This window comes from Doryrhamphus excisus, linkage group LG17 (assembly GCF_037039965.1).
Source record: "Doryrhamphus excisus strain RoL-2023G ecotype Guam linkage group LG17, RoL_Dexc_Guam_v1.1, whole genome shotgun sequence".
NCBI lineage: Eukaryota > Metazoa > Chordata > Actinopteri > Syngnathiformes > Syngnathidae > Doryrhamphus > Doryrhamphus excisus.
Genome location: NC_136373.1, coordinates 5791592 through 5817181, shown reverse-complemented (window position 1 = coordinate 5817181; position 25590 = coordinate 5791592). Strand labels below are relative to the sequence as shown.

The 25590-nt window shown below is 39.9% G+C and overlaps 1 protein-coding gene and 1 long non-coding RNA gene across 3 annotated transcripts in view; one reads left to right on the top strand and one right to left on the bottom strand.

The window, feature by feature from the left end:
• The window catches only part of hdac7a (histone deacetylase 7a), a 44802-nt gene that overhangs the window by 14899 nt on the left and 4313 nt on the right, over window positions 1–25590 (bottom strand). The window contains exons 1-8 of one of the 2 annotated variants that reach the window (XM_058083919.2): window positions 18468–18705; window positions 17399–17465; window positions 3103–3282; window positions 2888–2978; window positions 2393–2513; window positions 719–819; window positions 521–643; window positions 329–438 (exon numbers count right to left, since the gene is read on the bottom strand). In XM_058083919.2, coding sequence (XP_057939902.2) covers window positions 329–438; window positions 521–643; window positions 719–819; window positions 2393–2513; window positions 2888–2978; window positions 3103–3249 — 693 coding nt within the window. In that variant the 5' untranslated portion in view covers window positions 3250–3282; window positions 17399–17465; window positions 18468–18705. Of the gene's footprint in view, window positions 1–328; window positions 439–520; window positions 644–718; window positions 820–2392; window positions 2514–2887; window positions 2979–3102; window positions 3283–17398; window positions 17466–18467; window positions 18706–25590 lie in introns of those variants that run through there. The other variant, XM_058083920.2, reaches the window with a different exon arrangement.
• On the top strand, window positions 18406–19629 carry LOC131136736 (uncharacterized). Its single transcript, XR_013630114.1, has 3 exons — window positions 18406–18930; window positions 19073–19105; window positions 19456–19629. It is a non-coding gene; the product is annotated as an uncharacterized LOC131136736 (long non-coding RNA).

Below are 25590 nucleotides of genomic sequence, written 5' to 3'. Positions count from 1 at the left end.
AGCACACAGCAGGTGTGACATCGGTTGCTGTGTTTTTACACTCTGTGATTAAATCAATTATGTATAAACAGCTGACACCAGCCGGTGTGCTGCTGCATTAAACATATCATTACTCAGCGCCTGGACACAATCCATGTAAATGAGACTTGAAATGTATGTCCTTCTTTGAAATGCTTGTGATTTTCCACCTCAGACAAAACCGTTTTTCCGTCCATTTTGGAGTTAGTGGGAAAAAAAATTTAATACCAGAGGAAATGCACTGCAATATATATTTTAAATGTATCTAGGCTTTCCTGCTAAACTCTTGTTGATTGTCATGCGTGCTCACTTCATGCGAGAGGCCGCCTGCAGATGGCAGCAGCCCGTTTTCATTGGGAAGACTGTCATTAGGTGAACTACAGCCCGAGACCGGAGTGCTGCTGCTGCTGGGCGATGAGTCTTCAGGGACGGAAGAGAAAGAATTAGTACTGGAATTAGCGACACATTAGAAATTATGAATCCATAATGTTGTATCAGGTACCCAGTGTATCAGGTACTCTGTGTCTGACGGCGGGCGGGGCGCTCTCTTTGCGTGTGAGCGGGCTCTTGCGGGTGTTGAGATGTTTTTTCAGCTTGTGCTTCACTTTCAGATTGGGCTCGGATGCTGAGACGGTAAATAGAGAGGATGATTTGACTTCAGTGCGTCATGGTAGCATAAACATCAATCCAAGAGCCTTACCTGCTCTGCGTAGAGGCGTCCCTTCTGAACCTTCCGTGGAAGGCTGTGACGAAGAGGAGACTAGCGATTGGGTGGGAACACTCAGGTCTGGGCCCAGTTTTCTGTGAAAACACACATTTGCTGTATAGTCAACTTTGGACTATTAGGACCCTACACACTCTTACACTACCTGGACCTTTTAGCAGCCAATGAACATTGAATAAAACTCCTTATTTCTAAAATGACAAATACTTAAACTTGCTAATATAGTTCATCTTCAAACAGCTAAAATAATGCATAAGGCTAAAAATAACCAATTACCTAAAAATGTCATCCAACACTTCTCTACAAGAGAGGAGAAATATGATCTCAGGGAAGAACTACATTTGAAACACTTATATGCTAGGACTACGTTAAAAAGCCATAGCATTTCAGTATGTGGAATCAAACTATGGAATGGATTGAGTAAGGAAGTCAAACAATGCACAACGATGAGCCAATTCAAGAAACAATACAAGCAGTTGATGTTTGCTAAATACAAGGATGAAGAGTCTTGAACCAGTCATGATGTGCTATATATATCACTATATTGACACTTACTATTATTATTATTATTACTATGGTACACATAATGTAATTGTATGGTCATATCACCTCGTACTTCGGTGCGGGGCAGAAAAAAAAACCCCAAAAAAAACAAAAAAAAAACCCTTAAACTGTATTATAGAAAGCAGGAAGTGAACAAATGTATTGAGGATTTACTTGAAATTTCTCACACTGCCCAATGTGCTCTAGCACAGGTGGAGACATAGCAATTAACCGTCCAAACGTTATTGAACATTTGTCTAATGATGATGTAACTTTCAGGATATCTGTGTTACATATATGCTAACATGCCTTCCAATGCATTTTCACCACAACTCACAGTTACTTATTGTAAAAGTACCAGATGGAAAGGTAGGATTTAATAAGCTTTGCTTCTTCCTACTCCTTTTTGGACATGTGGAACTGTGAACGGATTACGTGATGCATTCAATTGTCATCTGATGCATGTTCAAATGAAATGAGTTGTTGATAGTAGGCCTCTATGCAAAAATGTAGATCGTTCTTTGAAAATCATCTGATTCATTTTAATTGTTTGTGAAATGGATAAAAATGAAAATGTGTTTTTGTTTGGAAAACAAAGAAATTTGCAAGGGATCCCAAATTTTTGAGCGGTAGTGTATGTTTTTTCTGTATGTGTATGTAAGTTTCAGGCAAGTATCTGTTCTAAACAACAAAAAAAGGGAGCATAACATCTTTTTTGTGCATTTCAAGTAACATTTTCACGTTTCACTTTTTTTTTTTTTTGCTTTTGTGACACCTCAAAATTTTGTTTTAACGATTTATTTACACATATTGTATGGTCATATCACCTCGTACTTCGGTGCGGACAAAAAAAAAAATAAAAATAAAAAAATAAAAATAAAAAAACACCTTAAACTATATTAAGAAAGCAGGAAGTGAACAAATGTAACAGTTACTGATTGTAAAAGTACCAGATGGAGGGGTAGGATTTAATAAGCTTTGCTTCTTCCTACTCCTTTTGGACATGTGGAACTGTGAACTGATTATGTGATGCATTCAATTGTCATCTGATGCATGTTCAAATGAAATTAAACCATTACCATTAAAAGTCTAATCATCTCGCATCACCTGTATGCCACCGGTGTTACAGTCAAAGTGTTGGATCCTGTTCTTTCCAGTGCTGCCTGCTTCTGCTTTTTCAGGATGACCTCCTGGAGCTTCTGTTTTACCAGTGAACTGGCCACTGCACCTGCTCGTCCAATACACCCGAAAAAAACAAGTCAGAAAACACAGTATATATCCTTGTTCAGGATATTTCACATTTAAATGTGCGCTCACTTTGTCTGTGTGTGTGTGTGTGTGTGTGTGTGTGCATAAAGAGGTGACGGAAGGTGCTGCCAGTGTTCAAGTCAATATTGACCCAGTGACTTGTCCCCAAAGCTATATTTAACCCTCACTATTGCAGCGCTGCCATATTTACTATATCTCCATTCTCAAAGCAAACACAGGAAAAAAAAAAAAAAACGATATCGTCGATGTCGTCAAGGAAAAGACGACTAAGGTCCTCATCGGCAACGAAAGGTTATCATCCTGTAAGGTGTGTGTGCTTGTGGACCGACTCACTTTGTTGACTCTTGTCCTTGTTTTTTAGCTGCTGCAGTTCTTGTTGCTTCTCTTGGCTTTCCTGTTCGCGTCTCCTCTGTTCCATATTGAACTGAACACACAGAGAAATTGTGTATGCAATAAAACAACTGTGAAATATTAATTCATTACAAAACATTAAGAAGAGTTATTTAAAATTAGTTTTAAAAAATGTGAAATATTTGCAAGATGATTACCCGGTTGTGCTGCTGCAGTTGCTGCTGGGAGAAGGAAGTGCGGGCCTGTGGGGAGAAGGGGCTGAGAAGTAGTGGGGGGTGCAGTGGGGTTAGGAGCGCTGTGTCCGAGCCGGGGCGCATCCCCCGTTCTCCCACCCTGAGGTCCATGGAGAAACGAGGCCACGCGTGGGACACGGGAATCTGCAAGGATATGACAAGATATTGCAATATTGGATCTCCAGATCGATTATCAATGTCAGACATTGGAAGTTGACTGGTTTCTGAATTTAAAGGGGAACTATTATTTGGACTCCCGTAGAGCAGCTACACACAATAACCAGCACAGAAAGCTTTCTAGTTCTTCCAGAATCTGCACCTATTCAGCTGTATTTCTTATGTGTCTGTGCGCATTATGTGTTCATGAAATTAACATAAAAGAGAGTGAGCATCCTCTCAACTATTAAACCTCTTTGAAGAGGCAGTTAGCAAGAAGATGCAAATATGAATGAAAGGCGATAGTAAAGCCAAATGTCACAGTTCCATTGTGGATGTGTGACACGGCCTTCCGACAGTCAACGCATACTGAGGCTTTTGCTCGGTGGAGTAAATATTAAGTATTAGCGTCGCTAGCAGCACTTGCCGTTTCCCCAGTGTGCTTTGCTGTTTTTTGTAAATAGCTGGAAGGTACATGGTTAGGGCTCACATACGCGTAGTAGTTGGTTAATATTCTGCATTATACATTTGTAGTGTCTTGTCTGTTTAATCGACCTATTGAATTGAACTAAAAACCTGTATTAATGCTTATTAATGTAGCATAAAAATGTATAGTAAAATCACATGCACACTATTTGATACCAAGATCATCCTGTCGACATTGTAGATGAGAGTAATATGGTGGTTAGCGCGCAGACAGCACAGATAGGAGACCAGGGTTCAATTCCACCCTCGGCCATCTCTGTTTGCATGTTTTCCCCGTGCATGCATGGGTTTTCATTATCATAACTTCATGACATAGTGAAAAAAAGTTCTCCTCCGTGTGGAAGTGGTACATTTTTGGCTTCTTACATTCTTCTTATTCCTCACTCACTCACTTTAACTACATTAGGAAAGCAGGAAGTGAACAAATGTAACAGTTACTGATTGTAAAAGTACCAGATGGAGGGGTAGGATTTAATAAGCTTTGCTTCTTCCTCCTCCTTTTGGACATGTGGAACTGTGAACTGATTATGTGATGCATTCAATTGTAATCTGATGCATGTTCAAATGAAATAAAACCATTACCATTACTACTCAGTTTCAAAACTATTAAGTTAAGTACAATAAATGAATCAAGTGATAAAGTTCATCTTGAGGATGGATTATCTTTTTTTGAATGCTATGTGATCAAGCCACATTATGTTCAAGATACTACACCAACAATGTTAGGTATGCTCACAAGTGACTTATTTTGTCTAATCGTTGCTAATTCTACTATATTAGGTATTAATAAGAGTAAAAAGGTTACTATAGGGATGTTATTAAATGTCTACAGAGCTCTTATAATGTTAAAAACATTTTTAAAAAGTCATAAACGGGTTTTCTATGCTGGAAATACAAAAATATTCAATTTATTTATTGCAAAGTGGATATTCACAACATAGGTGAGAAGGTTAGAAAACATATGTGGCCATAGGACGGTTATTATATTATATGTTATTTATATAATATTTATACATACATAAGATACATTAAATTATACAAAAATACTAATTGGACCAGAGTTCAATCCCACCCTCGGCCATCTCTGTGTGGAGTTTGCATGTTCTCCCCGTGCATGCGTGGGTTTTCCCCGGGTACTCCGGTTTCCTCCCACATTCCAAAACAAAAACATGCTAGGTTAATTGGTGACTCCAAATTGTCCATAGGTATGAATGTGAGTGTGAATGGTTGTTTGTCTATATGTGTCCTGTGATTGGCTGGCCACCAGTCTAGGGTTTACCCCGCCTCTCGCCCGAAGACAGCTGGGATAGGCTCCAGCACCCCCCGCGACCCTCGTGAGGAAAAGCGGTAGAAAATGAATGAATGAAAGGGGACCTTCTTAACCCGAGGGTTTAAGCCAGGCTTAAAAAGACGTAACTCTCAGGCTGTGTGACGTCGACGCACACAGGCAGTATTTCCATGTTCTTTGCATGCTGTTGGGCACATTTGCATTACAGGCTTGAGTCAATGGGAAAGATTGCCTCATCTGGCACTCAAAGCAGGATCCAGGAAGAGAAGAGCTTGAGAAAAAATGCTGGGGGTAGGGGACCGGCAGGCGTGCACACACACACATACACACACACACACACACACGTTCCTTGTCATAACATGACAAGGATTATCTCCCCCAATGACATCATTGCCACATTGCTCCGGTTGGTAGTCAATTTTAAAACCCATAGTGTGTGAAGTATAATCTCATATTACCCAATGGGGTTAATGTGACACAGCCTCTATATTAAGTAGCGCTAATGCAGACGGGCTGGAATGACAAATCTATTGGCGCGCACACACACACACACACACACACAATCACACAAACACACACACAAGTGCTTCATGGTAATGGTAATGAGTAACAAGGGCTTAATTCTTCCTGCTTTAACACGACAACAAAGGCCACTTCATGCACAAACCAGTATCTTCCCCTCACGTCTATGGTTTAGAAATATCCAACAGTCTGGTCTAACATTTACCTTAAGTTATCCTTTTGTTTCAGAGAGTACTTTAAAAACATTAACAGCATATATAATAATTGCATCAGTGACCCTCTGCAAACTACACTCATTTCCTTCACACACTAATTGTCTCTGCCTGTCATTTGTGAGGAAAAAGTCTTTTTCCATTTCCTTAAGATAGATATTTTATTCCAGTTCATTACATCCATGCATCATGCTGGGAGGAGGAAACTATTTGGATTCCGCTACAGTAAATGTGTGTTGATTATGCTTAAATAGTATAGTTATCCTGTCAATGGAACAGTTATGTGTCAGCATCATGAAAGCCTTCCTGAAAGCCAAAATATTGCAAAAATATTGCAAAAAAAAAAAGATTCCATGGAAGGAAACAGCTGATGTTGCATTAATTGTTGAGGTCATACCCGACATGAACCTACATCGTGATTGATTTTTTTTTCAATCTGTATGCATACATATATATTGTATGATAAAATATTTTGTATTGTGTTAGGAGGGCTGCACGGTGGTCAAGTGGTTAGTGCACAGACCTCACACAGCTGGGAGATCCGAGTTCAATCCCACCCTCGGCCATCTCTGTGTTGGTGACATGCTAGGTTAATTGGCGACTCCAAATTGTCCATAGGTATGAATGTGAGTGTGAATGGTTGTTTGTCTATATGTGCCCTGTGATTGGCTGGCCACCAGTCCAGGGTGTACCTCAAAGACAGCTGGGATAGACTCCAGCATCCTCCGCAACCCTCGTGAGGATAAGCGGTAGAAAATGAATGAATAAATGAAGGATGAGTGGTTAGCATGCACACAGCTAGGAGACCCGAGTTCGATTCCACCCTCGGCCATCTCTGTGTGGAGTTTGCATGTTCTGCCCGTGCATGTGTCGGTTTTCTTCCCCCCCACATTGCTACGTTAATTAGCGACATCAAATTGTCCATAGGTATGAATGTGAGTGTGAATGGTCTATATGTTTGTCTATATGTGCCCTGTGATTGGCTGGCGACCAGTCCAGGGTGTACCCCTCACCTCTCGCTCGAAGACAGCTAGGATAGGCTCCAGCCTCCCGGAGAAAACCGGTAGAAAATGAATGAATGTATTGTATAAAGCTTAACTGTGATAATGAACGAATGCATAATGCTTGCAAACATGTAGCAACAATAGCGTATTGCTGACTTAGCGATATTGCACTGAGCAGCCAGGTCATATGCAAGTATTTGTGGTCTATGGCCACGTTTGCATTGAAAAAGGTATTTCCAAAAACTACAGAAAACACAATACATTTTTACATGGACACAAACCGCTTATTAGTAGATTATTCATGACAAATACTTGCAATCAAATAGGAAGTCAATACAGGGATTTACACCAGTATAACTTTAACCTGCACAGTTCTTTGTCCTCACTAAAAATCATCTTTAAAAAAAGCGACCATCTTCAAGAATCTCAAGCACCCATAGGAACCCCGTAATAAAGTCAGCACGTCTGTCTAGTAAACAGCCGGGAGAGCTGCAGTGTACAGCTCACAGCTGGCTCTAAAATTAGACTCCACTCCCCTTTAGTCATGTTTTACTGACTGTCACTTCCTCTTTTTTTTTTAACTCCTTCTCTTCCTCCTTCTAAACCAGAGTTTCATCACAGCAGTAACACAATTTGCCGTCTTCCTTATCTACTTTGAATACGCCATTAGCGCAGAAACATTTATGAACCCAGGAAAGAATAAATGTGCAAAAAAAAAAAAAAAGCAGGAAATTGATGTGATAATTATCTCATGCATTATCCTTTGGTCAGTGAGCAGAGATTGTGCCGTGCTTGCTTCATAATCTTTTACAATCCACCCTATTAAAAACAAGCATGGTAACTGTGGTAACAAGGGGGAGGGGGACAGGAAGTGGAGTCTATAAAAACACAACAATGACAGCACCAGGGTGGCTTCCTGTTTGAGAATTTAGACTGGCTTTTCTTCCCTTTGCTATCATCTTACTGCTGCACTGACTGCACGACAAATACACAAGTCTCCGTCTGCATGTATACCGATATAAACGATAAACGTAAACAAGCCGATTTGATGACTGTGTGCTGTCATTATAAACACTGAACAATCCCCTTCTGGGCTAAACAGGTTGAAATGGCGACAAACGATGGCGAAAGATGGCTGAATCTACTTTTACAAAGCATAAATAGAAGCTAGCAGGGGTTAGTTTGCATAGTTGTGTGTGTGCGATTCGGACTTGAGTGTCGATGGGCTCTAATTTCGTAGACCAAAAACACCGGCGTCGGCCCTGCACCGCGCCAATGCCCACTTTTGCAATTTTCGTGCAGCGCAGTTCACGAACCCACGCCCCCGTGCCTCCCACCGACACTCTGAAGCTACCACTGTGCAGGGTGCGCTTCGCCTGCGCCGAGAATAGACCTACACCAGAAAAATAGTTCTTTGTGTTAGCTGCTAAAATAACAATGTCACTATAGCTTGATTTGTATACAAGTCAGTTATGTAAATAAAACATTGTTGACATTTTTTTGGAGGGCTGTTGGGCTTTATAGTCGAAAGAGGCGTGTCCCTTGTCCTGGTGCATTGTTAGCTGTGGTCATGTTTCACATAAGGATTTTGGATAATGCAGAATTTCCCAAAATATGCGGTTTTCCTTTAATGTGGGAATAATTGTCATGTATGTATTTGTTGATTAAACAGATACCAAAAACGATAAAAAAAAAATAATAATATGTATAACAATTGGATATTAAGTCTGTATGGGAGAAAAAAATGGTAATGTGAATCTTTAGGAAAATTTCAAGGAGCCTGTTAATGGGCTTAATGAGCTTCAATAACTTAAATATTTAGCTTAGCAACAATCTCAATAGTCCACGTAAGAAGGTAAAGAAAGACCCCTAACGTAGGTTATTTCAGTGGAGTGCTGTTGTTGTTGTTGTAACGCTACATGTGCACATTCTACAATTTGCACACTGTTTTTTTGTCGCCCCCCCCAAAAAAAGTGTGCAAAGTATGCATTGAATCGCAATAAGAAAAAACGTACAAGCTCAGAGAGACACAGAGCGTATTACTGAAAGCACAGCCAAAAAAGTGAGGGTGTAGTCATTAACAAAAACACAGCAGTTGCTTAATGACTGTTGTGCAACATAGCATCTCTATGAATAAGCATGTAGTGGCAGTTGAGGTCACATGCTCTTTACAATGGAGTGTTCACTGCCAAGAACAAAATGACTTGTGAAAGAGTTAGAACCAAAATACACAGCAGTGACGCTAACGCTATCGCTTCCTTATCCTAGCATTCTGGCTTCTTTACTTTTTGTGTGGAGTGTTTGCTGTGTAAAAAAAAAAAAGCTTCTTTATAATACTCCTGTAAAAAAAAATATATAAGACCTGTGGAATAAACCCTATTGAAATGGAGTCCTGTGGAAGTTTTACTACATCAGCCAGGCATTTTTTTTGTCTAATCCCCCACAATTAAATAAGCTCTGCTTCTTAACAGTCCTTTTTGGAATGTTGAATTGTTTAAGTGTAAATGTGATGTACTTTGTTCAGCAATTGCGAAATAAACTAAACCATTACAATGAGTCAATCCAACCACACAGTTTTTCCAAAAGTGATTAATTAATAATGATCGCTGTTGCGTAGTTCACTATGGTCTATTATTAAAAATATTATTAAAAATCTTGAAAGACAAGTCATGTTGAGCTTTCTGTTTCTTAACGATACATTATCTTAACTTCATGACATAGTGAAAAAAAGTTCTCCTCCGTGTGGAAGTGGTACATTTTTGGCTTCTTACATTCTTCTTATTCCTCACTCACTCACTTTAACTACATTAGGAAAGCAGGAAGTGAACAAATGTAACAGTGACTGATTGTAAAAGTACCAGATGGAGGGGTAGGATTTAATAAGCTTTGCTTCTTCCTCCTCCTTTTGGACATGTGGAACTGTGAACTGATTATGTGATGCATTCAATTGTAATCCGATGCATGTTCAAATGAAATAAAACCATTACCATTACTACTCAGTTTCAAAACTATTAAGTTAAGTACAATAAATGAATCAAGTGATAAAGTTCATCTTGAGGATGGATTATCTTTTTTTGAATGCTATGTGATCAAGCCACATTATGTTCAAGATACTACACCAACAATGTTAGGTATGCTCACAAGTGACTTATTTTGTCTAATCGTTGCTAATTCTACTATATTAGGTATTAATAAGAGTAAAAAGGTTACTATAGGGGTGTTATTAAATGTCTACAGAGCTCTTATAATGTTAAAAACATTTTTAGAAAGTCATAAACAGGTTTTCTATGCTGGAAATACAAAAATATTCAATTTATTTATTGCAAAGTGGATATTCACAACATAGATGAGAAGGTTAGAGAACATATGTGGACATAGGACGGTTATTATATTATATGTTATATATATAATATTTATACATACATAAGATACATTAAATTATACAAAAATACTAATTGGACCAGAGTTCAATCCCACCCTCGGCCATCTCTGTGTGGAGTTTGCATGTTCTCCCCGTGCATGCGTGGGTTTTCTCCGGGTACTCCGGTTTCCTCCCACATTCCAAAAACATGCTAGGTTAATTGGCGACTCCAAATTGTCCATAGGTATGAATGTGAGTGTGAATGGTTGTTTGTCTATATGTGCCCTGTGATTGGCTGGCCACCAGTCCAGGGTGCACCCCGCCTCTCGCCTGAAGACAGCTGGGATAGGCTCCAGCAACCCCCGCGGATAAGCGGTAGAAAATGAATGAATGAATGAAAAATACTAATTGAAGAGTTAATTATAATAACATCAATACAAAATTGTGTTGAGGCAGAGATTGTCTGTTCTTCAGCTCCTTGGTGAGCCATGCCCACTGAAGGCCCGCAGAACCCGAGCACCCCCAGCAAACACACACCCCCCCACCAGCCTACAGCCAAAACCAGGTAAGCCGCCACACAACCTAGTTCTTATTTTGCCCCCGTTTCCTTCTTTCTTCCTGCATTTCTTAAAACATACTCATACAAACGCTCCATAAAAATTCCATGGTTCCCTGTCATCTTTCACCTGTCTCTGTGGAGCAATTTGCCCGAAGCTGGTTTACACACAAACACAAACACACAGTCAACGTCCCTGTCAAAGAAACCAGGTGTGCAGTGGTGATTGAAGAATGACACTGAACACATCTTCTGCCCAAACACATCACACATACGATCACAAGCATGTTGATTATCTCATCTATTTACTGTCTGTAATGCAACAAACCATTTAACTGTGTTGAATGAATATAAACAATTCTTTAAATCTATATATCTAATCATTGTATTGTACTTTGCACCCAGTAGGAATGTGAAGACTCATTTCCTAAATATACCACAAGGGCCTTCAGGGAGCTAGGTATAACCATCAAAAAAAAAAAAAAAATCACAACTCGGGAGCCTAATCTTTCCACAAACCTTTTAAATCTCTCTTAAACTTCATCTGGTACTCCTGATCCCTTCACATCAAACACATTCTCCGCATTACACAACGCAGATAAAGCCACTCAACGCAGCGGCTTACTGCAAAGGGATAACCCGACCACCTCCCGTTTATCTTTTAACACTCTCACAGACGTCATGCAGATGGTCAACCTTTATCACGCCCAACTCAAAACATTGATGCTTACTCACTGTGCTTCAAATACCCATCAATAAGTTTTGTCTCTGAATGATCTGTCCGGGGTTTTGTATCAGCTCGGATAGATTTTTATGGGCAACTTGGGCAAGCTTGATCGGGAGGGGGAAGGTACTTCACGCTAGGTCCGTCCGACACTTATTGATAAACTTTATATCTGCTGGAAAAACATTATACTACAAAGAGACAAGTACGTATATCACCGCTCTAGCTCATTGTGATACAGGGAGAATTCTGCCCACCATGCAGACTCGCAGGTACAGTTTCATGCCCAGTTTGATCTACTGATCCAAGCAGAGATGTGGTCTACAGAAGAAACTCTTACTATGTTGTGGCATCCTATAGAGCAGCTACATATGATAACCCACACAGAAAGCTTTCAGGATCTTCCAGGATCTGCACCTAATACACTTCATTCATTCATTCATTCATTTTCTACCGCTTTTTCCTCACGAGGGTCGCGGGGGGTTCTGGAACCTATCCCAGTTGTCTTTGGGCGAGAGGCGGGGTACACCCTGGACTGGTCGCCAGCCAATCACAGGGCACATATAGACAAACAACCATTCACACTCACATCCATCACCTAATACACTTGTATTTCCAAATCCAGAACAATTGGAAGCTCTCATATTACGCTTGATTGTCTATACTGTATATACATGTAGGTTTCTAGCTCGCAGACCAGGGTTCAATTCCACCCTCGGCCATCTCTGTGTGGAGTTTGCATGTTCTCCCCGTCCCCGTGCATGCGTGGGTTTTCTCCGGGTACTCCGGTTTCCTCCCACATTCCAAAAACATGCTAGGTTAATTGGCGACTCCAAATTGTCCATAGGTATGAATGTGAGTGTGAATGGTTGTTTGTCTATATGTGCCCTGTGATTGGCTGGCTGGCCACCAGTACAGGGTGTACCCGGCCTCTCGCCTGAAGACAGCTGGGATAGGCTCCAGCACCCCCACGACCCTTGTGAGGATAAGCGGTAGAAAATCAATGAATGAATGAATGAATGAATGTACACCAGAGGACATTTTGGTGTGAATTACGTCATTGTTAGTAATAGTCCACAATTAAGACAACTTTTTGACAACATATAAGAGTGTCCTCTCGGCCTTGTCTTCATCCATCTCTCAACGCTGACATCTCATTTGAGTCTTAGAGTTTATCTGCATTTCCTTCTTAATGAACGCTAACAACATATCCCCCTGAACATGAACCCTCATGAATATGCACAGTCACGCTTTGGCTGCCTGCACAAATAACAAAAGAAGACGACGTTAACATTCCTGCTGCACATGCACCGGCCAGAGGTGGATGAAGTGTATAATCATTTTCTTAGCTTTCTATTATTGTTTAATGTTTATGTTAATGCATCTACTTGAAAAAGCATGCTGAATTTTAGCATTTTTTTTGTTTTATGCTTTTATTTGTTTGCTATCACCTCCTGACTAGATGGCAGCACCCCCTCTTGTTAGAACTATTTGCTCTTCAACCTTTTAGTCTCAGAGGCCTCCTTTTATGTCCAAGTCTTGTCTGATGTGTGACAGCACTCTCCAGCACCCTCATTGTGATAAAAAAACACAACAAATGGGAATGGTGGCTGCAAAAAAAGACTTTTAGAGTTTTACAATTCATGATAAAGTCTCCGAGAATCCAGCCTTAATGCACAACATTTTGTGTATCTGTAGCTTTAATGCTAATGAGCGTGTCCATGATCATTAACACAGAATGTGTCACCGATAAGTAAGACTTAGACTGGACTGTAGACAGAGCGGAAACCTTAACAATTCCTAAACCTTTGAGAAGCTAGCAGTTTTCACACTGTGATGCATGTCATTCATTATTCAATTAGTATTTTTCATTCATTCATTCATTCATTTTCTACCGCTTTTCCTCACGAGGGTGTGTTCGACAGAATTCCAGTCAAGGTTGGGATGCTGGTTGAGGTCTGGTTTGCTCATATTTCAAAACTATTTGACAGAGATAGTTATGTGTTATAGTTCTAGTTAACTACTTTTGTATAACAACTAGGGCTGCAGCTATTGAATATATTTATTTAATATAATAAATGTAATTTAATATAAATATATCCAATATTAATATTATTATATTATATAAAATAATAATAATATAAAAATATTATTAATATAAATATAATTTTTAATATATGTTATATATATTATAATACAATATATAATATAATATATATTATATAATAATAAATATAATATATTATATATTAAATATATATATATATATATATAGCAATTTAGGAAGAGCACTTATTGTCAGGCTCACTTTGTCAGACAGACCCCAGAAGTCGTGTTGAAAAAGGGTACAAGCAACTCCAAATATCGGTGAGCTTGTAATTTTGCATGTGTCTATTATGCTACAGGGTGGCGCGGCGATCGAGTGTTTAGCGTGCAGACCTCACAGCTAGGAGGACCAGGGTTCGATTCCACCCTCGGCCATCTCTGTGTGGAGCTTGCATGTGAGTGTGAATGGTCGTTTGTCTACTATATGTGCCCAGTGATTGGCTGGCGACCAGTCCAGGGTGTACCCCACCTCTCGCCCGAAGACAGCTGGGATAGGCTCCCGCATCACCCGCGACCCTTGTGAGGATAAGCGTGAGAAAATGAATGAATGAATGAATATTATGCTACACAGACAACCGCTTACATACGCAGAATAAACATGGTGCTAACACGGTGACATTTGTGCTGCAGAGCAGGGAGGAGGACAGGCGTACCCTGGCACGCCCACATAAGGAAGTCCGGCTCCCTGTGACATCACACCTGCACATGTATGAATAAAGGTTTTTTTTTTTAAAATTAAAAAATGAAGAATTATTTACTTTGCAGACATATGACCTAAAGCTCATTATAGTGGTCACTTGGAATGTGGTGGGTGCGACTGTGAGGAAAATTGAACCACAGGAATTAATCCTGATAAATATAGTTCAATCAATTTTCAACATGATTAAGTTGCTGACTGCAGTAGGGAGGATTTCACTGAAAGGTTGATATAAAATGAACTGATGTGACGCACTAATAAATGCCGAGGAGTTGTGACTTTTACAATGTTATGAAGGTTCTGTGCTGCACACTTGATGAACAGTACTGCCCCTGGAGGGTGGGGAAGGGATGAGGGGGTATAATACCACATTACCTCTGGCATATCAAGTAATTTCATACACCTTGAAGGCAGCACAATTGAGCCGTTTGTTCAGCGGATCAAAAATAGACGTCTCCGGTTACAACCATTACCAGCCTTACCCCTTCACGAGGCACGATGCACGGGTTAACACGCCTCTGTGATCATGACTTAACAACTTGTAAAGTGTCCTTTGCTTGGGTTTAGTTCACAAATCAACGTAGAAAATGGGGAGGAAAAAAAAAAACTAAACGGAGACAAAGCAGTCTTTACTTAGAAGTGGAAGACTTATCAGATGATCACGGATGCATAAACAACACACGGTCAGCTGACCTAAGGGCTTGAAAACCAAGACTTCTGGGAAACATGAACTCCACACAGCAACCACAACAATTGTGCTGGTTGTTATAGGTTTTCGCGGAATGAAACACATCCACAAGTTGGAGAAATAAACATGAAAAAGACACATTTAGACGCATTGTTCACATTAATTTGAAGTCCTTGTGTGTGCATTATTGTTCTTACATGATTGTCAATGTATGTGTGAGCTTACAGTGGTAATGGAACCAATAGGTGGCAAGGAAATCTCCTGTTTTCTTCAGTTTGGATAGTCAGGGTCACACATTCTTCAGTGTACTCTGTGCTTGTTGGTCGGTTAATTTCTTTATGTGGTTACGCAAAAACTATGCTGTTTCCATGAAACCAGGATACAGCCTGCTATCTCCTAAACTGATGAAAAAAAAAAACCATACAACATTCCACAGCCTTGGTGGAGGTCTACGCTCTACTGAGTGCTATTCAACAGTAGTGCGATAACAGGTTGCTAGGCAGTTTTTAGTCAATTAGTAATTTACATGACTGCAGGAGTCTGGATGGAGTTTGTGTGGGTTTTCTCCGTATGAATGTGAGTGTGAATGGTTGTTTGTCTATATGTGCCCTGTGATTGGCTGGCAACTAAGTCTAGGGTGTACACCACCTGTCGCCCAAAGACAACTGGGATAGGCTCTAGCATATCCGTGACCCTAGTGAGGATAAGCGGCATAAAATAATGGATGGATTGAGGGAATGGAACAATAGAACCTCATGACTGTTCAAATTTGCTTTTGCTCCGATTTACAGGACACTACATGGGGACGAATGGTTAGCGCGCATGCCTCACAGCAAGAAAACCGGAGTTCAATTCCACCCTCAGTTATCTCTGTATGGAGTTTGCATGTTCTCCCCGTGCATGCGTGGGTTTTCACCAGGTACTCCGGTTTCCTCCCACATTCCAAAAACATGCTAGGTTAATCGGCGACTCCAAATTGTCCATAGGTATGAATGTGAGTGTGAATGGTTGTTTGTCTATATGTGCCCTGTGATTGGCTGGCTGGCGACCAGTCCAGGGTGTACCTCGCCTCTCGCCCGAAGACAGCTCGGATAAAATGAATGAATGTATGAATAAACATACTAAAACAACTCAACATACTACCATTATTCTCTAAATATCTGGCAACACAAGTAAGTACCAAGATAATTAATTGACATTGGGGACAACTGGAGGTGTCGCACGGTAGCCGAGTAGTTAGCATGTTAGCCACATAGTCAGGAGGTCATGAAGACCCGGGTTCGAATCTCTGCACAGATATCTCCATAAGTATAAATAAGAGTGTGCATTGTCCGATTAGCTGGCGACCAGTCCAATCGCCCAAATTCAGCTGGGATAGGCTCTAGCATACCCCCCACATGATGGATGGACCCCAAACATGCTTGACTGTAGTGTTGGTAAGACACAATTATCTCTATGATATATGTTATTGTTCTTTTTTAAGATGTGTAGTGAAGCCTGCTCCAACGCTACGTATCCTCATGTCCATAAGGAAGGAGGGTTTTCCTTCTTGTAAAAAGATACACAACTTCAAAAGCGACCGTTCTTCTCATAAAAAGGAATTAATTACCGGTAATTGTAATTTTCCCTATAGTGAAATCCCTGCCCTTGTAGAATTGTGTTTTTTCGCATATTTCACATTACATGTGACCACGATTCTGCCACCTCATGACTAAACTAAGCTATTCCAACAATGGACTGTGTGAAAGAAAACAAAGTCAAGATAGAGGAGAAAGAGCCCGTGTTAGTTGTCCTGTGTTGGCTTGCACACATGTAACCAGATGCTGTAAAGCCATGGCCATGACCTCACCGACTTTTTCCACACGCACACACACACATAGGGCACAGTGCGAGGTTAGCATACAGTCATCGTCGCCTGGCACAGACCGAGCTGACTTCCATTGAGCCAGACGTGCATTGTAATCCTACACAGGCGTGTGCTTCTCGGAGCAGAACACACAAAAAAGAAACAGCTGGCTAACTGGTTTGCGAGGGGGCGGGGACAAACATTTTTATCTCAGACATTGCGGTGGAAACCCGAGTCAGCAAGATTGTCTTGAGCTGATGTTTAAAAGAAAATAAATAAACAGTTATTGAAATAACATTTCATAACGTAACAGGTATCCATGTATCGGTTTTCCAACACCTGCCCTTGTGTTTTAATAAACAATCGAACATCTTATATCACTGCTGGAAAAAAAAAAAACATACCACAAGCGTGTAGAGACCGTGTGCAATGTATGAGTTGTGAAAAAGAAAAAATAAACATTGTAAAAAAATTACAAGGTGTTATCCTGAGGGGGTTTACTGTGTGGATTGGTGGCATTTTTCCCACATCAAGTGAAACATTACCAACAAAACTGATCATTAAGTTACTTTATTTTTATTTATTTTTTTTCTCTTTACAATCATGAACCTTACCTGCCACTGGGATGAAATACTGTCTCTCTTTACGACTTTACGATGTCCCTAAGCGTGCCGATTCCATCTGTGTGGAGAAACAAATTGCAAATCACATGCAAAGACTACAACAGGGAAACATGTCGAAATGTCATGAGGGTGTCATGTGAATCCCACCCCTCTTGTCGCTTGTGATAAAATATATGACCATTGTTTGAAAATAAGTTGCTACAAAACTTGCAGGCAGACACAGAAAAGCAAATAAAGGTTTCAGATGTTTTGTTTTGGCGGATGCAATGTTTGCTTTCAAATCTAATATCCTCCCGAGACCAGTCGGATATCGTTTTTTTAGTTATTGTGTTTTTTTAAGAAATATTAAGTTAATTTAATCAATAAAATTAAGTTATTTTAAGACACCTAAAACACATTATGTCAATGTTTTCTATGGTGGGAATAAGGTATGAGTAGTTTTGATAGAAAATAATGTCTTAAAACACATTATGTCAATGTTTTCTATGGTGGGAATGAGGTTTTGATAGAAAATAATGAAAAACATGTCTTCTTCCTCTCATCAAAACAGACTATGAATGAAAGTATTAGCACAATTAAAAATACTTGCTGTCCACCTTGCATAAAAAAATACATTTTCATATTTTCTGACTAAAAACATGCATATTGGTTTCACACAGTAAATATACAAATGTATTTTTGTATATTAAAGTGCAAAATGTTAATTCGGAAAATATCAACAAATGGGGGACGGTTTGTGTGATATTAGACACACTTCATTTTCTCTTTATAACAACAAAACTAACTATAGGGAAGTCTTAACGTATTTGTTTTTGTTTGCATGCTACTCGTAAGTGACTTTAAATTTAAAAAAAAAACATATCAGCACAAAATAGCTTTGAATTAAGTTTTTAATAAAACCTAAACTTCAACAAGTCTTTGAACGCCTCTTCTCTCAGTGACATGACTGGAGAAGTTTCAAACACCTGTGCGCGCCTCCTTGGTAAAAAAAAAAAAACGTTTAAAACTACGACAAGTAACAAAAGAAGAAGATAGTGAGAAACCTTCATCATTCTCGTACCTTGAAAATACAAAGCTCGGCCATCTCGACGCAAAACGTTTGAGGTATATTATCCGACTGAAGTGCTGCTAACGCCAGGCTAGCGTCCAAGCTAACGTCCGTACATCCGACAAGAAGAGACACTGCTGAGAACCTGAACTGGAGGTGGCGGTGCTACAGGAGGGGGAAGAAAAGAGAGTTGTCGCTGCTCAAAGAAGTTGCAGAAAGAAAAGTCCGACCCACTTCCAGGCCTACTCCCTCCCTGCCTCCCCTCCCTCACCTCCTCCTCCTCCTCCTCCTCCCCCACATCATCGCTCTTGCTGACAGAAATAGCTAGCAAGGCGGTCCTCACCAAAAATAGACCGCGCCATTGTTTACTTCCGTGACACATTCCTATTGGATGCAGGGAGCGCCAATCAGCGTCCAGCAGTTATTATTGGTAATATTTAATGATGACATGGAGAACGTCTCTTAACTACACAAGGTGAGTGTTCTCTTCTCAGATATTACAGAGAAGAATGGAGTCTGCTCTGTGGCGACACCTACTGTCAGTCAAAATGTACTGCTCATTCACTTGATTCAGTTCTTTTTCTATATTTTGACTCCATTCATTCATTTTTCCATAGGAAATCATGGAAATTGAATTAATCTGCTGCAGGGTAAGACACCTTCCTGACCTGTGATTCTACAAATAGTGTTTTTCAGGAACATTTTATGTGTCATATTATAAAAGAGCAAGTTATTATTAACTCACTCATTTGTCCCTAATGACAAAAATATATATTTTTTACTGACTTTACTTCAGCCTAAAATATACACTGTACTTTGTATATACTACTGCACTGTTTGGTGTTCTTGACATAACACTTTCTGCTCTGTAAACGTGCTTTTTTTCCCCTGAATCACCACTGCACAACATATCCACTTCTTTGCTGTTTAGACAATGACATTTATTGTAAGTTTCGCCCCCACACTTCTCACTTTGAAAACTCTTTTCTCGTTTCCACAGAACTCGAGCATTTGCGTGCTTTTCATCCTGTTTTCCGACCCAAGCGCATAAAGCCAGGTCAGATGAGCGATGTATCCGAGCAATATTGAAACCAGCAACCTCCTTTTGTCAACCTCCCATTGCTCGTTGGGCTTCAGGTGTCTCCGCGCAAACACGATGGGGAACCCAAGTGTTTTTTTTTTTTTTTACCAGGGTGGGTGGCTCAATAAATAATGCACATACGGGTGCATGTGTACACGGTTAGTCCATTCAATTACAAAAATCTGCAATGCAGTCTGAATCACATCCGGTTTCAAGCTGAAAATAACAAAACCACATGGTGACAGAAAAGCAGCGCAGCAAGCAACCACCCACAGGAAGAGAGGCACACATAGACGCACATTCACACTGCAAGTGAGTTGATATTTTCCGCAAACAACGTTGATCATTCTGATTTCCTTTGTATGATTCCTGTTAAACACAGAAAATGAAGAGTGTGTCAGGAAACGGGCTAAGATCGGTTTCTTTCTTCTCCTTAACATAGCTTGTTACTACAGTCTTCCAGGGTACAAGTTGACTTTATCCTTAAAATAAAATTAGATGTGATCTTTGTTACTAAGAAAGTGCTAGGGAAAAAGAGACAAGGCCGGTCAAAGGGTTTATATGTGGAGAAGTAGGATGTCCAAGAAAAGAGGGTGTCGAGAGCACAATAATAATGTTTGGCCTTGGTCTGTCAGCGGGGTTCTTCCCCTTAAGAAGCCAGTAGGAATGCAAGGAATGCTGCATGAGAAGAAAAGTTGAGGAAGGAGCAAAAGGGAGGCAAGAAGCAGACCAGGATGATATGAAGGGAACTAAATGTGGAAACAAGAGGAGAAGAGAAAAATATGATTTGATGGAGAAGATAAGTGAGAAAAATAATATGGCGGGGAGATATTTGGGTAAGTATCAGAATGTGGTCAGAAAAACCAGCAGCAGTTTTCTACTTAGTTCTGCAACACACCTGCAACATCCGACAGGACCCCCCACCCCCCCAATCCCATTACCCACCAACATATAGGGCCCTATGATTAGCATTTTAATGCAATCACCGACGGAATTACGAACTTGGACAATAAAAACAGAATCTACTGTTCTACTCGCGGAAATTAACCGTGTGAATTAAAATGTTGTAATCGTAAAAAGTATAGCAGTATATCCTCACAAACACAGCCTCTTCCTGAACTAAACAAGTCAAGAAACAAAACAAAAAAATTGAAAATTGAAAACACAAAGTTAGCATGAGTTTGTGAACAACAATGGCCAGTGAAAGCTAGCTGGGTTAGCGTAGGTTAGCTGGGAGGAAGCTAACGTGCGAGTTGTGCTTTACGGCTTGCGAAGGTAACCGAGCGTTTTCGGTTAGCCGCTGACTTCAACTCGGATAGCGAATACCGACATCCTCAAGGTTGTATGACCATTAGACCAATGGTCAATGTGCATTATAACAGGAGAAAACAAGTTAATTTCAGCTAGCTTACAATGCTATGATTGGGAGACACCTATTTCGACAATCTAACAACATGGTTTGATAAACACTCTGTGATCATGCATAACATGTAATAGTTGTATCTTGTCGTATTTCCATGATTTAAAACACTACCGAAACGTATTTCCTAGGGCTAACTAACACAAAGACTCGCTAATCGCTAGCTTCAGCGTCATTCACAGACAAAGAGTGGATACCTAGCTCTCGATTTCGCTACAAAGACTCAACAAGATGCTGGTTTGCTGTCAGCATTTTTTTTTTACCTGAAGACTGGAGCACCGTCTTGTGCTGGAAGACACAGACATCCTAAGTAAAGTTGTTGTTAGCGTGAGTTCGTGAACAACAATGGCCAGTGAAAGCTAGCTGGGTTAGCGTAGGTTAGCTGGGAGGAAGCTACTGTGCGAGTTGTGCTTGACGGCTTGCGAAAGTAAACTATTCAACTCGGATAGCTTGGCAATAGTCAAAAACATTTCAAATTTTTTGAATTTTTGCCCACACGCTAAACTTCCAGTCTTCAAAATAAGCACATACTGTCTAATTTTGGTAATAAAATAAGGATGTTAAGCTTATGTTAATAAAGGTATTACATTTGCATCTGCAACTACGTCTTCTTTACTTTAACCACAAACATGTTGACAATCTTTTGTTGAGTATTTTGAGTATTTCAGTCACATGGTGCTCAATTGACGATGTAAGTTGTATACGTCCACCGCTTCACGGCTTTACAAAAAATAAAAAATAAGTCGGCGTTGCTACACATCATAAAATAAAGCTACAGTCAACTACAGGGGAACTGTTTTTCTAACCTAGCATAATGTTGTTGTTGAGAGTAATGTTAGCTAGCTATGCTAGTGTCGCTAAAATTTGTGTCCTCCCATCCCACTATTCAATGTTGATATTGTATATGGCATGTATTATGTCGGTCAAGTGCAGAGTTACAATGGAGAACATGGAAACACATAATAACATTATTCTAAGACTGTTGAAAATTGTTGAAAAATTGCTGTAAATTTGTGAATTTGAGAGAAGAACATGCACGTTACACAAATGAGGAAATGCTACAAACCCTAATGAGTTACACCCTGTCATGGAACAGACGGCTGATAGTACAGTGAGGTTAAGCCATGGCTACGGCAAACACAAAGTGCATAAGGACGAAAGATCCACAACACCCTCAGGATGTTTGGAATTGCGGCGTGCTGTTCACAAACCATAGCAACCACAGGATTATCCCAGGGATATCAGCTGCACACACTCACACTTACACACAAAACACAACTCAGAAAATGCAAATGAGAATCAGAACAAAAATTAACACCCACCAATCTGAACAACAAGTGTGTGTATGCGTGGTTAGGAAAAACCCAAGCAGTCCAAATATAGCTTGACACTCATTAGCCGTCTCTCTCACCGCCAGTTCATTGCCCTTTTTGCGTCACTGTAAACAATCAGCTGGAAAAAAAATATTCCCACCCGACAACGATCATCCACTTAAGCATTGACTCTAAATGACTCAAAAGAACTAAGTCTCCTTCAGGAGAATTTTGCTGGACTTATTGCAAACAGTAACAATTTTGGAGTGCTTGAGGTATTTTGGCGTGACATTTAATTAAAGCTTAAAGGTAAACTATTGCATTGAATTGTGGACTCCAATAGAGCAGCTACACACAATAACCACCACACAAAGCTTTATAGTTCTTCCAGAATCTGTACCTATTCATCTCTATTTCTTTGGATTTCGTGGTTCCTGTGAAAACGGTTTGTTTTAATGTATTCCAGAGCTCGGCAGATCAATTATATAAGGAAGTCCATCCTCTCTGTGACATCACAAAGGGGCAGTTTAACCACACCTTCTGAAACCGAGCGTTTTGAGCCATCCCAAACTTCTTCCAGAGCTCACTTCCAAATACGCAAACCTCATTATCTGAAACTTTGGCATCGTTTGACACGAGAATACAACAATCTAATTACATTTATAGGTCAGAAAAGTGAAAAAAAGCATAAGACATATAATAGCGTAACATTAAGGAGTGGGACAGGAGGACACAGACATTAGCAACATTAGCATAGCTTTGTAAGCTACAGCACTAATGTAACATTCATTTTTTAACAGAAACATCATGTTAGGTGAGCTTATTGGCAAATAACAAACAAAATGGTCACTCTCACACAGCTGAGTGACCGACTGTGCTTTATTTTAAGATGTGTAGAGAAGCCTTGTTTTTGTTGTTGTTTTTTTTGCTAAGCTGCAGCTGAAGTAGTAGGCTTACAGGTATTAGTTCATGAGTATTCTTTATTCATTGGAATATTTTTGCATTATAGGGGGTCTTTAAGTAACATTTTTAACTACAATACAAGTGTAAAAAGAAGTCAACTGCTGTTAATGTCAAGGATCCAAAATACAAAAACATTAGCTTTTCTTTGATAGTATTTTTGTTTGAATGATTACCGCCATACAACACAAACAAACCTTTCTCAATAGAAACATACAGATAACTCAACATTGGCTAGCGTGTTAACGAGCTGAGATAATCTGATGTGTTTTTTCTGTAATAATGCCAGTGTTTTTGCTATACAGAAGTGCATTTTTTGGGTGACATTAGCCACGTTTACATGAGGAGTTTTTCTCTTTCCGAATGACCTTTCCGAAAACAATGGTATACATGGAAAGAAATATTCCAATCTCTTGTCTACAGAATCAACCAGAATAGTCAATGGGGCATACGCAGTAAAACGTAAACACCAACATCACGTGATACTGACTTCCTCAAGTTTTTCTTTCACTTGTTGGAATAAATCTGTGTTGCCAGTTTTTCGTTCGTATAGTCTTGAAATTTAGTTTGAATCAAAAACAAACTTTATTAAACTTTATTCATTATATATTCATTCGGATTGGCGCTTTTCTTTCGGAATGAGGTGTACACAAAGGTTACATTCTTTCCATTTGAGCAAATAACCTGAATGTAATCGGAATATTTGGGTCCATGTATACATGGCTAGTGAAAATGCTTGGCATCATTTGTAGGGCTCTTATGCTACGTTCACACCGACGCCGAATCGATGGCGAATTAAATCGGCGAGCAAAGCGGCGGCAAAGCGTAACAAAGCTTAATGAAAGCGTAAAGACCGTAATACAGCGTAAGAAAGGTTTGAGCAATTCGGGACATTCGGCAAAAGCGCCAAAAAATTTTAAACTGTTTAAAAATTTGAGGCGATCTGTCACGAATTGCGTAAAGCGTATTAAAGCGTATTAAAGCTTATCAAAGCGTCACAAAGCTTATCAAAGTTTTGCTCAAAGCGTAGGAAAGCTTAACAGAGCTTGGTTCAAAGGATCAATGGATCTGCTGCATCTTTATATATGCTCTGGATCAGAGGCGGGATGCAGTCGGGATCTCGAAATTTTCCATTGCGTAACAGAGCTTAACAGAGCCTATCAATGCACAAGAGAGCTTGATAATCGCATCAGAGCGTTATTTAAAGCATGATAAGCGCACCAAAGCTTATCAATGAGTATTAAAGTGTATCAAAGCGTGATTTAAAGCGTAACAAATCCTGATCAATCGGCATCAAAGCGTGAGTAGTCGTAGCGATTCGGGAAATAATTTGTCGCCTAAAGAGGGAACGAATTTCGTATCAGCGTATCAGAGCTTAAACATATCTGAGGAGATTGTGAGATTTTTTGAAAAATGACGCCGAATTCGTCGCCGATTCAAAGCGCGACATTTGGCGTCGGTGTGAACGTAGCATTAGCAACTGCAACATTACTTGTTACCTGTTAGAGTAAGAGAAAAATGCATTAATATTTTGTAATTTGTAGCGTTATATACACTTTTTTCACACTGCACCCAAGTGCATGATAGTATTTTTCCATCATGAGTGGGATGTTACGGAGTGTGCACACACTGTCTGCCTGCCTAAGATAAGATACGTTTTGCTTTGTTGCTTTGCTTTGTTGTCTCAGCAAGGAAATTTATCTTGGCTGCTGAAGAGATTTGATGCACCAAGCGGCAGCGGGAGCAGCACATTAGAAGTACGGCTACAATCTCAGTCGGTGGCATAAAAGGGACACCGTCGCGTCTATCTGTCCCTGTCAGCATGATTGATGAAAGCGCCAGTTTCTCAGTGTGTGTTTTCTCAGTGAAAGGTTACACCTCGTTTCTCCTCCGTGCCCTCTGCGGCCACGTTAAGAGGCACATCCAGAGTGAGTAAGAGGGAGACAGATGGGTTTTCCTTGCAGGATATCCTGTTCTAAGTAGAGCTGCTGGGCCCACTCTAACCTCCTCACCCCTCTTGATCCGTGACCTGCTCATAGTTTACTCTTACATCTTTAATGTTTCCTAATCAACCTAAATATGTTTCATTTTTGAGCAATGACCTTTTGTTGATTGTGCTGCTCTGCTTTTCTGTTTGTTATGCTCGCTTCCTGTTTATCTTTAAACACACAAAACTTTGTAAGCATTCTTTTTTAAATTCTTTCTAAAATGAAAAGCATGCTTTGATTATGAACGATTCAATTTACGGTTCTTTTAAGAGGCATCTGCATAAAAGTTTGCATGATTTAAAAGACAGCGCTAACCATAATTCTCCATTCATTTTCAACTAGTGTATAAATATCAATCTGCAGGTAATTAAAC